This window comes from Lucilia cuprina, chromosome 3, assembly GCF_022045245.1.
Source record: "Lucilia cuprina isolate Lc7/37 chromosome 3, ASM2204524v1, whole genome shotgun sequence".
NCBI lineage: Eukaryota > Metazoa > Arthropoda > Insecta > Diptera > Calliphoridae > Lucilia > Lucilia cuprina.
Genome location: NC_060951.1, coordinates 60,319,141 through 60,333,997, shown reverse-complemented (window position 1 = coordinate 60,333,997; position 14,857 = coordinate 60,319,141). Strand labels below are relative to the sequence as shown.

Below are 14,857 nucleotides of genomic sequence, written 5' to 3'. Positions count from 1 at the left end.
ACCAAATTATGAACAGCATAGTAGTTCATAGAATAGACTATAGAAGAGACTATCGACGAGACTATAGATCATACTATAGACCAGATTATAGACCAAACTGTAAACCACCACCCGACTATAAATCAGATTAGAGACCAGTCTATGGACCGGACTATAGACCATACTATAGACTAGACTATAGACAAGACTATAGACTATACTATAGACCAGATTATAGACCAAACTCTAGACCAGACTATAGACCATACTATTGACCAGACTATAACCAGACTATACACCATACTATTGCCCAGATTATAGACCAGACTATACACCATACTATTGACCAGACTATAGACCAGACTATAGACCAGACTATAGACCAGACTACAGACCAGACTACAGACCAGACTACAGACTATACTATAGACCAGACAATACACCATACTATTGACCGGACTATAGACTATAGACTAGACTATTGACTAGACTGTAGACCAGACTATAGACCAAACTCTATACCAGACTATAGACCAGACTACAGATCAGGCTATAGACTAGACTTTAGACCAGACTATAGAACATACTATTGACCAAACTATAGACTAGACTATAGACCAGACTACAGATCAGACTCTATACCAGACTATAGATTAGACTATAGACCAGGCTAAAGACCAAACTCTAGACCTGACTACAGATCAGACTTTATACCATGTACACCAGGGTATGGTATGGAAAATACGCTGTAACCCATATGATATTCCCGATTAGTAAATACTATAAACCAAACTATAGAATATAAAATAGTCCAGAATATAGTATTGAATATATACCAGTATACAGACCAAATAAAGTCCAAACTAAAGATAAAATATAAATTAGTCGGCGGACTATAGAACAGAGAATAGTCATACTTTAACTTAGTTTCAAGAGCGGTTGTTAAAGAATTAAAATAAAGACTTTTAAATAAAACAAAACAATAGACTAGAACTTCTTATAAAGCAATTAAGATTATTATTTTTTTTGACAGTACTAAATTATCACATGAAAAAAAATCCCTTATCAAAATTTCAAGTGGCAATGACAGCATTTTGAAAAATGAATTATAAAAATAAATATTAGTTCTTTAAATGTAAATATTTTTAATACCTTAAAACTTTTTATAAAATCCTTTAATCATGTCAAAGAAATTACAGTGCAGTTTATTATAAATAGTTTTTTTTCGTTTCCTTGTTTTTCATAGCTTTTTTTTACGATAAACAAACTTTTTTATCTTGTCAATGGTTGTCTTGGTTGAAGCAGACAGAATTCATTACAACTTCTTACAAGTTGCTGGAAAAAAATTTAATGTTTTCTTTTTTAGAGTTTTTGCATAGATATCTTTTTCGGTAAAAAAAACAAAATGTTTTTGCGAAAAACTCATTTTAAGAAAGAAATATGATAAATTACTTTAGCAAAACTGGGAGAAGTGTATTTAGATTTTCTTGTATAAAAAATGTAAAAAGAAACAGACTAAATTTATTTAAGACTGAATCAAAAAGAAATAAAGATTAAAGCTTTATAGAGATAATCCTCCCTAACCAATTTACAAACAATCTTTTGCTAGTGTTTATTGCGTTTCAGTTTTAACAATTTGTTAACTGTTTTCATAAGTATTTTTTCAGGCTAAATTTCTAGATATCCAAGTAGTATTTGTGTACAAGTATTATTTCCTAAGTAAATCTAGTGGTATATTTTTTCCTTTAGGCCAAAAACATTTTGGAAAACTTGTTTTATTCCATTTGCTGGTTAACAAACGTTCAATAGCTATATTTACTTCTCCCGCCCTAACACTAACAATAACTTTAAGGTTTATTTTTTCTTTAAAATGTTTTTTTTTTTGTGATAAACGTTTCTTTAGCTATTCACTTGATTCGTATTTTTTTGTTTAGCTTGTGGGATATTTGTGTTTAACCACAAGATAAATTGTAACCATATTTTGTTTGGTCAAATTTCTAAAATATGTGGCCAATTCTTCAGGCTATTTATTTTATACTGCTATCAAGTGAATGAAAAGTTAGAGAAAGCAAATATGTAAGTACAAAATTTGAAATACTCAATCTAGAGATTTTTACTCTATGGATTTTTTCTGACTACGTGCTTGTTTTTTCATGAAATAAAATTCATATATGTATGGAAATTTTCTCATCCTATAATAGTTTTATTTAATTCTAAATTAAAATATATAAATTTCGTAATTATAATTTTTTGCTGTTTATATTGGAATATATTGGATTTAATAGCTATACTATAGTTAAGTGTTTGGCGAGATAATATATAAGAAGCTATATACTAGTTTACAGAAAACACTACAGAAATTTATAAATAATATTTTAGACTTATTTAAAGAGTTTATAGACTGGTCTATATATGAGTTTATAAAAGATGTTTCGAATTAGCCTATTAATTTTAAGAACAGTTGTTGGATTGTTATTTAACGTTGTGAAGCAACTTACGTCAATCAAAAAATATTTAAAACTAAACTAGAACTGCACTAGAACTGAACTAGAACTGAACTAGAACTGAACTAGAACTGAACTAGAACTGAACTAGAACTGAACTAGAACTGAACTATAACTGAACTAGAACTGAACTAGAACTGAACTAGAACTGAACTAGAACTGAACTAGAACTGAACTAGAACTGAACTAGAACTGAACTAGAACTGAATTAGAACTGAACTAGAACTGAACTAGAACTGAACTATAAACGAATCTCAGTATATATCTAAAGGTATGAATAGAAATCTTTTGATGTCTCTACAATTTATCTATTACTTTCCCCAATTATTTCTTTTTTCTCATCATTTTAATTTCCTTTTCTAATTTGTTTATTTTTTTTACATTATTTTACGTTTACCATGAAAAATTTGTGGTTTCTTCAAGAAATAAGATAAAACATCGCTCTTGTCTTGTATTATTTTTTGTTTTTTTTTTTGCAGCATTATTTATATTGCAAATTTATTTTGGCTTGTTATAAACAAATTGCAAATTTTGGTTATTTTCTTTTAACATTTCCACTGATTTGATTTTCTTGATCAACTGTAGTTCTACCAAGGATTTCAAATATAGCAAAAGAAAAATTTTAGAAGCAGCAGCAATTCAAGCTTTAGTTATACAGCCCTAAGAAATATTTCCTTTATGTCACAAGTTTGATTAAAATGTATAATAAATATTCATTTTCATTTTATTTATAAAGTATATGGGATATGTATCTGTTAGGCTATAAATAAATATGTTTCTTTTGTTTTCAAATGTTAATTGTTACAAATATTTGCGTAGTTATATACAAATAAGAATTTATATTCATTTTTCTTTATATTAAATAGTTTTTTTTTTTTGGTGTATATGTATTGTTATACAAATGAAGAATAATTACGAAAATTTATTTACTTACCAATTTCAACCAAATATTTGTTATAAGCAATTGATTCTTTTCATCCTGCAAAGACAAAGGAAATAAGAAAATTTATTATAAATTAATTTTATTAAATATTTGATTTCAATTAATTTGTTCAGATTATGTGGGTAAGACAAGGTTAAAGTAATCAAATTATTTAATTTTAACTTTTTTATTAAATTAGTCTTATATTACTTAGATGAACAAATAATTTTATATAAATATATTTTTTGTATATTTGCTTTTTCTTTAAATGTTTGTAAAAGTATCATTATTTTATCTTGTTTATTTATATTTTTGTTAACTCGCTTTTTTATGCAAAAACTTTTCTATAAGATTTCTTTCAATATGTCCTCATGTCTTTTTTCCACTCAGCTATGCAGCAAACAAATTTATGACTTTTAAAAACTTTTTAAATGATTTTTTCAACAACAATTGTTGTTTTGAAAAAAATACATAATTCTTATTTGGTTTTATGCTTAAATTAAAAATTACAAAATTGCTACAAAAAGTATAAATTACTTTAGAAAGAAATAAAATATATGTATATGTAGATATAACGTACATATGAGTACTTGTTTTTATATAAATGGTATAATTTTTTTTTTAAATAGAAAAACTCTTTTTGTAAATGAGTTTGAAAAACTTTTAATTGAAATTTATATTCAAATCTATTACATAAAAAAACACAGTTTTTAGTTTATGCTGCTCAACCTCTTGATGATAATAATTCACTGGGTTAAGTTTTTAATTAAAATGTCATTGTTTATTAATTGAATTACAATCTAAATTGATTATCACTTTAATAATAATTTAATAAATATTTGTCACTCAATGTTTTTTGTGTGTTAATTGCTTTTTTCTATACATATATTTTTTTGTTTTGTTTCATATTAATTGACATGCCAATGGTTGTTTAATGTGGCGTATGTAAAATATTTAATGCAATTAATTATAAATCATACGTCGTGTGTTTTGTGTTTATGAAAATGATTAAATTTGAAAACGTGTTATATTTATGAAAGAAAACAATAATGTCAAATGCCAGAGATGTTTTAAAGTAATTATAGTGACAAATTGAGAAAATGAGAATATAGATAAAACTTTAGACGAGTTTGTTCAAAAATTTTAACAAGTTTTTGTAAATTATTATTAAGAACGATTTTAGAAACAAGTGTATAGTAGTTTATATGCAAATTTTAGTCTATAGAAGAGTTTATAGACTGGTGTATAGACAAGTCTGTAGATAGGTTTTTTTTAGTTTAGATTAGTTAAGAAGCCATAATTTGTAAACAAGAATATAGATTAGATTATAAATGAGTTTGTAGACCAGTTCATAGACGAGTTTTGGTCGAATTTAGAAACTATCCGATTCTATAGACAACTTTATAGATAAGTCATAGTCATTCTTAGAGATTAGTTTTATTTATAAATGAGACTTTAAACTATTTTATACAAAAGTTTAGAGTTCAGTTTATAGATGTGCCTATACACTAGTTTATATATAAACTAATTTAAGGACAAGTCTGTATATCAATTTATAGATGTTTCCTTAGACTAGTTTATAGAAACGTGGACAAGCTTATATACGAGTTTGGAGACCTGTTTATATACTAATTAATAGACGAACGTGTTCATTAGTTTTTGAAGAAGTCTAGACTGTTTTACAGATGGTTTTATAGACGAGTCTGTAGACTAGTTTATAGACGAGTTTTGGTCAAGTTTAGAAACTAGACTACAGTTGTTTCTATTTATTTTATAAAGAAGTCTAAAGACTAGTTTATAAAGAAGTCTAGAGACTAGTTTAAAATGAGTCTGTAGGCAAGTTTATAAACCTATTTATGAACTAGACTTTAGAATAGTTTATATATGAGTCTTTAGGCTTGTTTATAGGCAAATCGTAAACGAGTTTGGAGACAAGTTTATATATTAGTCAGTGGACGAACCTGAATATTTTTTATAAGTCTATAGACTAGTTTATATGCAAGTTCCGGACGAATCTGTAGTCTAGTTTATATACGAGTCGAGGACGAATCTGTAGTTTATAGATGAGTTCATAGATGAATATATTGATTAGTTTAGAGAGCAGACTAAAGACTAGTTTATGGATGACATATTTACAGAGGTTATACACGTTGTTATGGACTACCTTTTAGATGAGTTAATAAACTATACTATAGACCACACAATAAACGACAATACTATAGATGAATTTCAAAAAAAAAATTTAACAAGTTTAGCTAGTTTATTGACGAGTCTATAGACAAACCTTAAGATCAGCTATAGTCTTCATCCCACTGTGCAACAGTTGATTATTTTTTACAACACATTCATAAAAGCATGTAAAATATATAGCCTTTTCCCCACTCAATAAAAACTCATAAGAAAATAAATGTAAATTTTTTAATGATTCATCAAAAAAAAAAAAAAAAGTAAATATAAAAATTTTATCCATTATTGCTTTTCTCTCTCTTAATTTCCCTTCTAATCGTAGTAATCATTTAAATCACTTTTTCTGCCCATCATATTTTAATGTTCATTAATTATTCATATCAATCACAATCAACAGTAGAAAATGTCTACAATCATTATTATCATGCTCTGTTGCCTACAGAATGTGTTTTTTTTTCATTACAATATAATGAAAAAATACACATATTTAAAAGTTTTTTTCATTTTGTACTTTTTACCACATTTGGCATAATTATCATACATTTTGCAGAATATGGGTGGCAAAAAGATTTTTTTTTTTAAATAATAAACCACACAACACATAACAAAAACATATGTTTTTTTGTGGCATTTTATCAATCACATCATTTCATTCATTTCACATCTCATCTCATCATCATAATCATGAATTTCTGGTACATCAATCAAACAATTAATCAATCATTTGCAGTTTAGAATTTAAGCTGATGCAATTATTTTAACTGTTTCAGTAATTTAGTCAAATCTATGAAGGAAATGTTTAAATTGATTATATCAGATGGGAAATAAATTTTGAATAAATTGTAATATTTAAATTTGATTTTATTTCAATTGTAACTTAAAACTACAACACACATACGGAGTTAGTAGATAACTTTTTTAAATGTTTGACTAAAACAGTTTTTTATTTTCTCATTTCAGCCGTAAACTCAAAATAAGGTGAGTTTTCTAATTTATCCCCTAACTTCTCTATAATCTATTAACATCAGCAAAACCGCAATCAAATTGCATGAAATTTTTCTTGTGCACAGAATTAAACTACTTGTTTCATATAATTAACATAATACTTCATGTTTAGCTAAAAATTTATATCTCATCATATACACGATTTTGAAATTATGTGTCATTAGCAGCAGCAGCATGTTAAAATATTCATGAATTGGCAATAATTAATTTTCAACATAAAATGCGATGCCGGTATCAAGAAGCGCCAAAAAGAGATGTCAGAAAATTTTATTTTGTATTAAAAATAATGTGCGTTCATTAAGTTCAATTGTGGCTTTAAAAGAATAAAAGCAAAAAAAAAAAAAACATTTTATTTTTTCAATATATTGATAAATCTTTTTTCCATGATGTTTCTTCTTTCCAATACACTTCACTGTGAAAATGGGCAAATGTGAATTTGTTATTCAGTTTAGAAAATCGTTAGTTTTGATAAAAAACCTTTAGTTTTAGAATAAAACGTTAGTTTTAGAATAAAACATTAGTTTTAGTATAAAACATTAGTTTTAGTATTAAAAATTAGTTTCAGTATAAAACTTTAGTTTTATTATTAAAAATTAGTTTTAGTATAAAACTTTAGTTTTAGTATAAAACGTTAGTTTATACTAAAACTAATATTTTATACTAAAACTAACGTTTTAGTATAAAACGTTAGTTTTTGTATAAAACTTTAATTTTTGTATAAAACGTTAGTTTTTGTATAAAACGTTAGTTTTAGTATTAAACGTTAGTTTTAGTATAAAACGTTAGTTTTAGTATAAAAAGTTAGTTTTAATATAAAACGTTAGTTTTAATATAAAACGTTAGTTTTAATATAAAACGTTAGTTTTAGTATAAAACGTTAGTTTTAGTATAAAACGTTAGTTTTAGTATAAAACGTTAGTTTAAGTATAAAACGTTAGTTTTAGTATTAAACGTTAGTTTTAGTATAAAACGTTAGTTTCAGTATAAAACGTTAGTTTTAGTATAAAACGTTAGTTTAAGTATAAAACGTTAGCTTTAGTATAAAACGTTAGCTTTAGTATAAAACTTTAGTTTTAGTATAAAAAGTTAGTTTTAGTATAAAAAGTTAGTTTTAGTATAAAAAGTTAGTTTTAGTATAAAACCTTAGTTTTAGTACAAAACCTTAGTTTTAGTATAAACCTTAAGTTTTAGTATAAAATGTTAATTTTAGTATAAAACATTAGTTTTAGTATAAAACGTTAGTTTTAGTATAAAACGTTAGTTTTAGTATAAAACCTTAGTTTTAATATAAAACATTAGTACACTGGCTAATAGATATTTTTGTAAAATTCTGGGATAAAGGATATTTCAAGTTTCGCCACTGCCGAATATAATATATCAACTTGTTTCTGTCATTTCTGATTTTTTATTGTTTCATATTATAACAGAAAGAAAAAAAAACACTAAAAAGGTATTCAAACACGCAGAGAAGCACTTATTCATAGTTGAAACGCGTCTAACATGACAAATAAGGCACAGATGTTAGGATATCCATATTATTATTACACACACATCCATATGAAAGTATGTATGTATATGTATTTGAGTATGTATTATTACAATAGTAATAATATGAAATCGTGCTTTTTCAGGGATTTTTTTTGTATTTTGATAGAAACCAATAGGATACAAAATGTATAAAAATATACTTTTATTATGCAGTTTATAGGGGTTTATATGGATTTGTTGTAGTTATTGGGAGAGTTTCATTTGTTTTTTTTTTCTTGTGTGCTTTCGATGACACTCAATACACTTCAAAATATAATAAAATAGAGTTTTTTTTGTATAACTTAACATTTTAGTTTATAATACTTAAGCTGTAAATTTTGGAAAATTTTTAGATGTAAAATTGTATAGAAAAATCTTGACACGCATTAGAGTTGTCAAATATTTGTTAATATTCGGTATTTACTATAAAATGATGAATGAACAAGAATAAGTTTAGGGGAAAACTTTTTTTTGAAATTTTTACTGTGTATTAAAGTCAATATTTGCCAAAAGCTCACATATTTGTAGTTTACACTACCCGCATTAGTATTTTTGTTGTTGCCAACGATTAGGTAATATAATAATCCTACATTTTCAAATATTTTGAACATGTTCGAATTCATAATAAGAGTGATTTTTTCAATACATAAATATGTCCACCCTCTCTTTTGCCTAACATTTTGTGGTTGCTGTGAATGGATTTGAATGTTCAATGAAACTTAATTCGACACGTCAGTGTATGAGTAAACATGTGTGTTAAAATTAATATGTATTTATCTGATGATGTTTCATTTTTTCTCAAAAAATATAATGTAATGCAAAAATGAATGACCGATCATTTTCACATATTTATATGAAATCATTAAATAGAATGAATGTGATTACAAACCGTTACAACATATTGTAACAGTGGGAAAGTGAAAAATTTTTAAAACAAAATTATCATTTGTAAAAAAGTTTTTAGGAAATTCTAAATTTCAGATAATATGTATTTTCAATGAAATTTTTATAAAATATTGATTTTTTAAATTTTCGAATAATTTACAAAAATTAACTAACATTTTATTCTGGACAAACATTCTATACTAAAACTTACAATGTATGCTAGAACTAACGTTTTATACAAAAACTAACGTTTTATACAAAAACTAATGTTTTATAAAAAAACTAACGTTTTATACAAAAACTAACGTTTTATACAAAAACTAACGTGTTATACTAAAACTAACTTGCTATACTAAAACTAACGTTTTATACTAAAACTAATGGTTTATACTGAAACTAACGTGTTATACTAACACTAACATGTTATACTAAATCTAACGTTTTATACTAGAACTAATGTTTTATACTGAAACTAACGCTTTATTATAAAACTAACGTTTTCTACTAAAACTAACGTGTTAAAACTAACACTAACGTTTTATACTAAATCTAACGTTTTATACTAGAACTAATGTTTTATACTGAAACTAATGCTTTATACTAAAACTAACGTTTTCTACTAAAACTAACGTTTTCTACTAAAACTAACGTTTTATACTAAAACTAACGTTTTATACTAAAACTAACGTTTTATACTAAAACTAACGTTTTATACTAAAGCTAACGTTTTATACTAAAACTAACGTTTTATACTAAAACTAACGTTTTATACTAAAACTAACGTTTTATACTAAAATTAACGTTTTATACTAAAACTAACGTTTTATACTAAAACTAACGTTTTATACTAAAACTAACGTTTTATATTAAAACTAACGTTTTATACTAAAACTAACGTTTTATACTAGAATTAATGTTTTATACTAAAACTAACGTTTTATACTAAAGATAACGTTTTATATTAAGACTAACGATTTACACTAAAACTAATGTTTAATACTAAAACTTACGTTTTATACTAGAACAAATGTTTTACACTGAAACTAACGTTTTATACTAAAACTAACGTTTTATACTAAAACTAACGTTTTATACTAAAACTAACGTTTTATACTAAAACTAACGTTTTATACTAAAACTAACGTTTTATATTAAGACTAACGTTTTACACTAAAACTAATGTTTTATACTGAAACTAATGTTTTATACTAAAACTAACGTTTAATACTACACCTAATGTTTTATATTTGTATGCATTAAATTTTTTTTTAATTATAAAGAAAATTTTCACATAATGTGAAATATCGTGAAATTTTAGATTTATTAAACAATTTCGAAACATTTTTTTTCTCGTCTTGAAGGAATTGGTTTTGCTTTTCAAATATGTTTGAGTTAAAGTACCTTCATATTACTACTTATTCTTTTTGTCCTTGTAAGTCTTTTATCCTCTTACGTTCTATGGCGTTCGCCTGCAATACATTCTAATGTCTAAGTCATTTGACCATAAATTAGGCTCGATATCTTAAGCACAAAACAAACAACAAATAAAAATCTACTCACAAAATGAGTAGAAAAAATCTTTACTTTTAGCTTTAATGCATCCATAAACATTCCAGCATACTTGGTAACTATAACCCAGTTGATCAAGTTATTCAACATTTTAAAAATGTTTAGAAAATGATTTGCTAGAAAAAAAAAACTTTCCTTTTTAAACATTTTTGCCAAATTGGCCAACTGGGTATGACTGTTTATAAGCTAGTTTGTTTGTTTGTGTTATGCTTATTTCATTTTGTATTATTATCACGTGCTACTTGCTACAAATTGTGGCATGCAGATGTTCAGTAAAATACAATATTTTATAAACATTCATTCATTTCTAATTTTTTTTTCCGTATTTCTTTTATTTTTTTGCCTTTTTACTATTTTATATACATCATCATCATCAACAACATTTTCTTGGTCTTATTTTATATAGTAAAGATATTTGTACGCTCTTTTACTCACACTCATGTAATATGTGTCTTTTTCTCCAATGAAACGTGTTTGTGTGACATTAACATTGCTTTTCTATGTGAGTGTATATTTAGTATGTATTAAACTTAGAAATTCATTATTTCAGTAATCTTTTTCAAATGATCTGTATTATTGATTCTATACATACATACATACATGATAATTTGTTATCATAGTTTTTACTACAATATCTAATTTGAAATTTGATTTAAATTCTATTTTTCATTTTAGTTCAAAAATGTATGTAAAATTCACCCACAACTTTGAGTGAATTTTGTTTTTATTTACTTTAAAAATTTCAATTACCCAGAAAGAGAACATTTCTTTTAACATCCAAATCCATTGTTTTGAAAACAAAAATGTCCAGCATTAAAACTGTAAAATATCAATAGGCATGCTTTACCCGCTATTAACTCATTGTTTTGACACTTGATATGTCAACCGACTGTCTGATATTGCTTACACTGCTGTCTTTACTGATGATGGTGGCAATTTTACACATAATTGAACTAATTTCTTTGTCCATTCTATGAAAGTGTGTGCTTGCAAAAACATAAGCACGAATAATTGGATAAAATAACAAAATTCCCAGCAAGTTTACCCGTGCTAGCCCCTTTTAAATAATTGTATACTGATACAGTCAGTATAGTCTAGTCTATAGTCTAGTCTATAGTCTAGTCTATAGTCTAGTCTATAGTCTAGTCTATAGTCTAGTCTATAGTCTAGTCTATAGTCTAGTCTATAGTCTAGTCTATAGTCTAGTCTATAGTCTAGTCTATAGTCTAGTCTATAGTCTAGTCTATAGTCTAGTCTATAGTCCAGTCTATAGTTTAGTCTATAGTCTAGTCTATAGTGTAGTCTATAGTCTAGTCTGTAGTCTAGTCTATAGTCTAGAATATAGTCTATAGTCAAGTCTATTGTTTAGTCTGTTGTCTAGTCTATGTTCTATATATCTGGTCTAGCTGATCATTTTTTTAGTACTTTTTTGTTATTAGTTAGTACGATTCTTAAATCAAAAGTTTCTTTACCTGATATGTATGTGTGACTGTCTGACAAAAGTATTTATGCACAAGTATTAATTTTGTCAAATTGTCAGATATATTGTCATTTTCAAAAAGTTTCACGTTTCACTCAATGGAAATTAATTGCATTTTTGTAATATCAAAGAAGGAGGGTGTTGAATTTTTTTATTATTGTTACATTATGACTGGAAATATCTGTAAATAATTTTGAAATATAATATTGTTGGGTAAATAATTTTCAATTATTAAAACAAAACATTTTAAGTGTATAATTGTTTCTCTTATAATAATGAAATTTGGTTTTTTTTGTGTATAGTTAAATGTGCTACCAAAAGAGTATTCGCATTAGTATTATGTTTTAAGCTTTTAATTTGTATAAAAGTAATAAACATTTTAACATATTCATATATTAACGTTAGCGTTGAAAAATTCTAAAAGCTTTTAATTTATTTGTGAGAAAAAACGACAATTTGTTTTAGTTGTTTTTTTATGAACCAAAAGGACTTAATTTCCATTTTTGTTTGTCGCGAAATTGTAGGAAAAATGGCAGATAAAGTTTAATGATTTAAATGTAACAAAATTTTATTTCTGCGAGACATTTTAATGGTTATTTTCTAGGCGACACATTTAATAGTAAAATTATGATCCATATTAAAACGATTTTGGAATTTAAATGGAAATGGTTAATAAAATATAATATTCCGACCCTATGAAGTATATATATTCTGGATCCTTATAGATAGCGGAGTCGATTAAGCCATGTCCGTCTGTCTGTCTGTCTGTCCGTCTGTCTGTCGGTCCATAAATAACGGAGATATCAGCAAGAATCCGGGACAACCTCTGAAAATTTCATCAAAAAAGCCACTTTTTTGTCATGCTTTGTTAAAAAAGCAACAACAACACTGTGAATTGGATAAAGATGTACATGTGCGTGTGGAGATGTATTTGGTTTTATTCAGCTGTGTATTTTTTGTATGTTTGGATGCTGTTCTATTCTCACGAAGGTAAGTGGGTATAACAAGAACAAGGAGATAAAGCAATAATATGTTGGTAATAAAGCTCATATTTGCTTGAGATTGGTAATACAGTTTGCGGTGGTATTACAGTACAACAGTTAATATTTCTTTTTGCTACAGTTTATATTTGTTTGTGCGTATGTTATGTGTGTGCAGAGATACAAAATAAATAAAAACTGTTTTTTAAAACATATTTGGTGAAGGGTATATAAGATTCGGCACAGCCGAATATAGAAATATTACTTGTTGTTCAATAGTTTTGTATTAAATACCGATTCTGTGGCAACGACCAACTTTCTGCAGAAATTGCGTACATATTTGTTATATTAGTCAACACTCTGGTGCACCTGCTTTTAAAGCCGAATGTTCCTTCCTTTTTTTAAGTAACAACAATTTTTAAACTTGCTTTTCAGAAATTTTTGCTCAGATTTTTATTATTTTTGGCAAATATGTCTTGTAAGTTTTTCACTTAATACGTATATGTAGGGTGTCAATATTTTTGCGTAAGAAAAAATTTAAATTGCATTCAGATTTATTTTTATTTATATGTTTTTAAACAAGTGTATGCTGCTTTTATTATAACTGTATATTGCTACAGTGGGCTTCAGGGAATAGATGCTAACAACTCTTATTAAAAAAACATAGTTATTTCGTTATATTTTAAAATACATTATTTCAAAAAAAAAAAAATCATTTCTTTTTTTTTAACAAATTATTAACTTATATAAAATAAGCACATTGTGCTTATAAATAACTCATGTATGTACATTAAAATCTGACTGTTTCTCCTTTTGCTAACATGTCAGTGTTTGTATTTACCACTGTGTTTTAAAAAATTTTACATTTTCATATTTAACATTTAACAAAAAAAAAAAAAAAAAAAAAAAAAAAAAAACTCCATAAAACTTAAGCTTTAAAAATAAAGAGAGACCCTCAAATTCCAAAAAAAAAAAAAAATAAACATAAATGAACAACAAAAAAATTGCTTGTTGTTTTTTGGGAATCTGGCCAAATGTCTTTGGAGGATTTCAATGAGAGCTGCGCTGTTGTGTGTAGGAATTTTTACATTACATTTCTGTTTTACTGTGTTTTTTTATGTTATGACAAGGAAAAACAAAATTAACATGTTTTTGTTGATAAAAACATTTATATAAAATTTTTAGAAAAAAAATCTTAATAATAATAATATAGTATAGAGAGAAAAAAATATCTAAAATAATATTAGACTATTATATTTGGTAATATTGACTGTATAAAATAAACATTTTAACATTTAGATTTTTTTTGTCTCAAAATTGTGTCTATTAAAATTTCGATGTGTTGATGTAAATTGTGTAAATAATAGTAATTGTATTTGTAATAAAATAAATGAATGAATATATGAATATGATTTTATTGTTGAAAGTTAATGAGGTTTGAAAAATTTTATTTGATTTAAATATTAAATGAGACATATGTTTGAATTTAACTAAAAATTGTTGTTTACCAAAAATATGTATATATTTTTATAAATTTTTTCTATTGATATTTGGCCTTGGGTTACGTTTTCTTTTCATTTTAATAAATTTTTCTTTAACGAAAAAAATAAAAATTAATTACACGCTAATAAAGCCTAAAACAAGGCCAATTATGTATAAAATTACTAAAATAAAGAAAACATTCGAAAAAAATCCTTGGCATAATTTAACATAACCAAAAAAAGCAATGAAAACAATTTCACCTCACTAATTAGAATTTGATTACTAACATAATGGTCAGGAATGAAAAAAAGGTTTCAACCATTTTAAGTTGCTGGCC

General features: G+C 25.6%; 1 protein-coding gene across 1 annotated transcript in view; it reads right to left on the bottom strand.

Moving 5' to 3' along the window:
* Window positions 1-14,857, bottom strand: part of LOC111676011 (neuronal acetylcholine receptor subunit alpha-7) — a 257,859-nt gene that overhangs the window by 119,454 nt on the left and 123,548 nt on the right. The window contains exon 4 of the mRNA XM_046945936.1: window positions 3,418-3,462. Within this exon, the coding sequence (XP_046801892.1) occupies window positions 3,418-3,462 (45 nt within the window). The remainder of the gene's footprint in view (window positions 1-3,417; window positions 3,463-14,857) is intronic.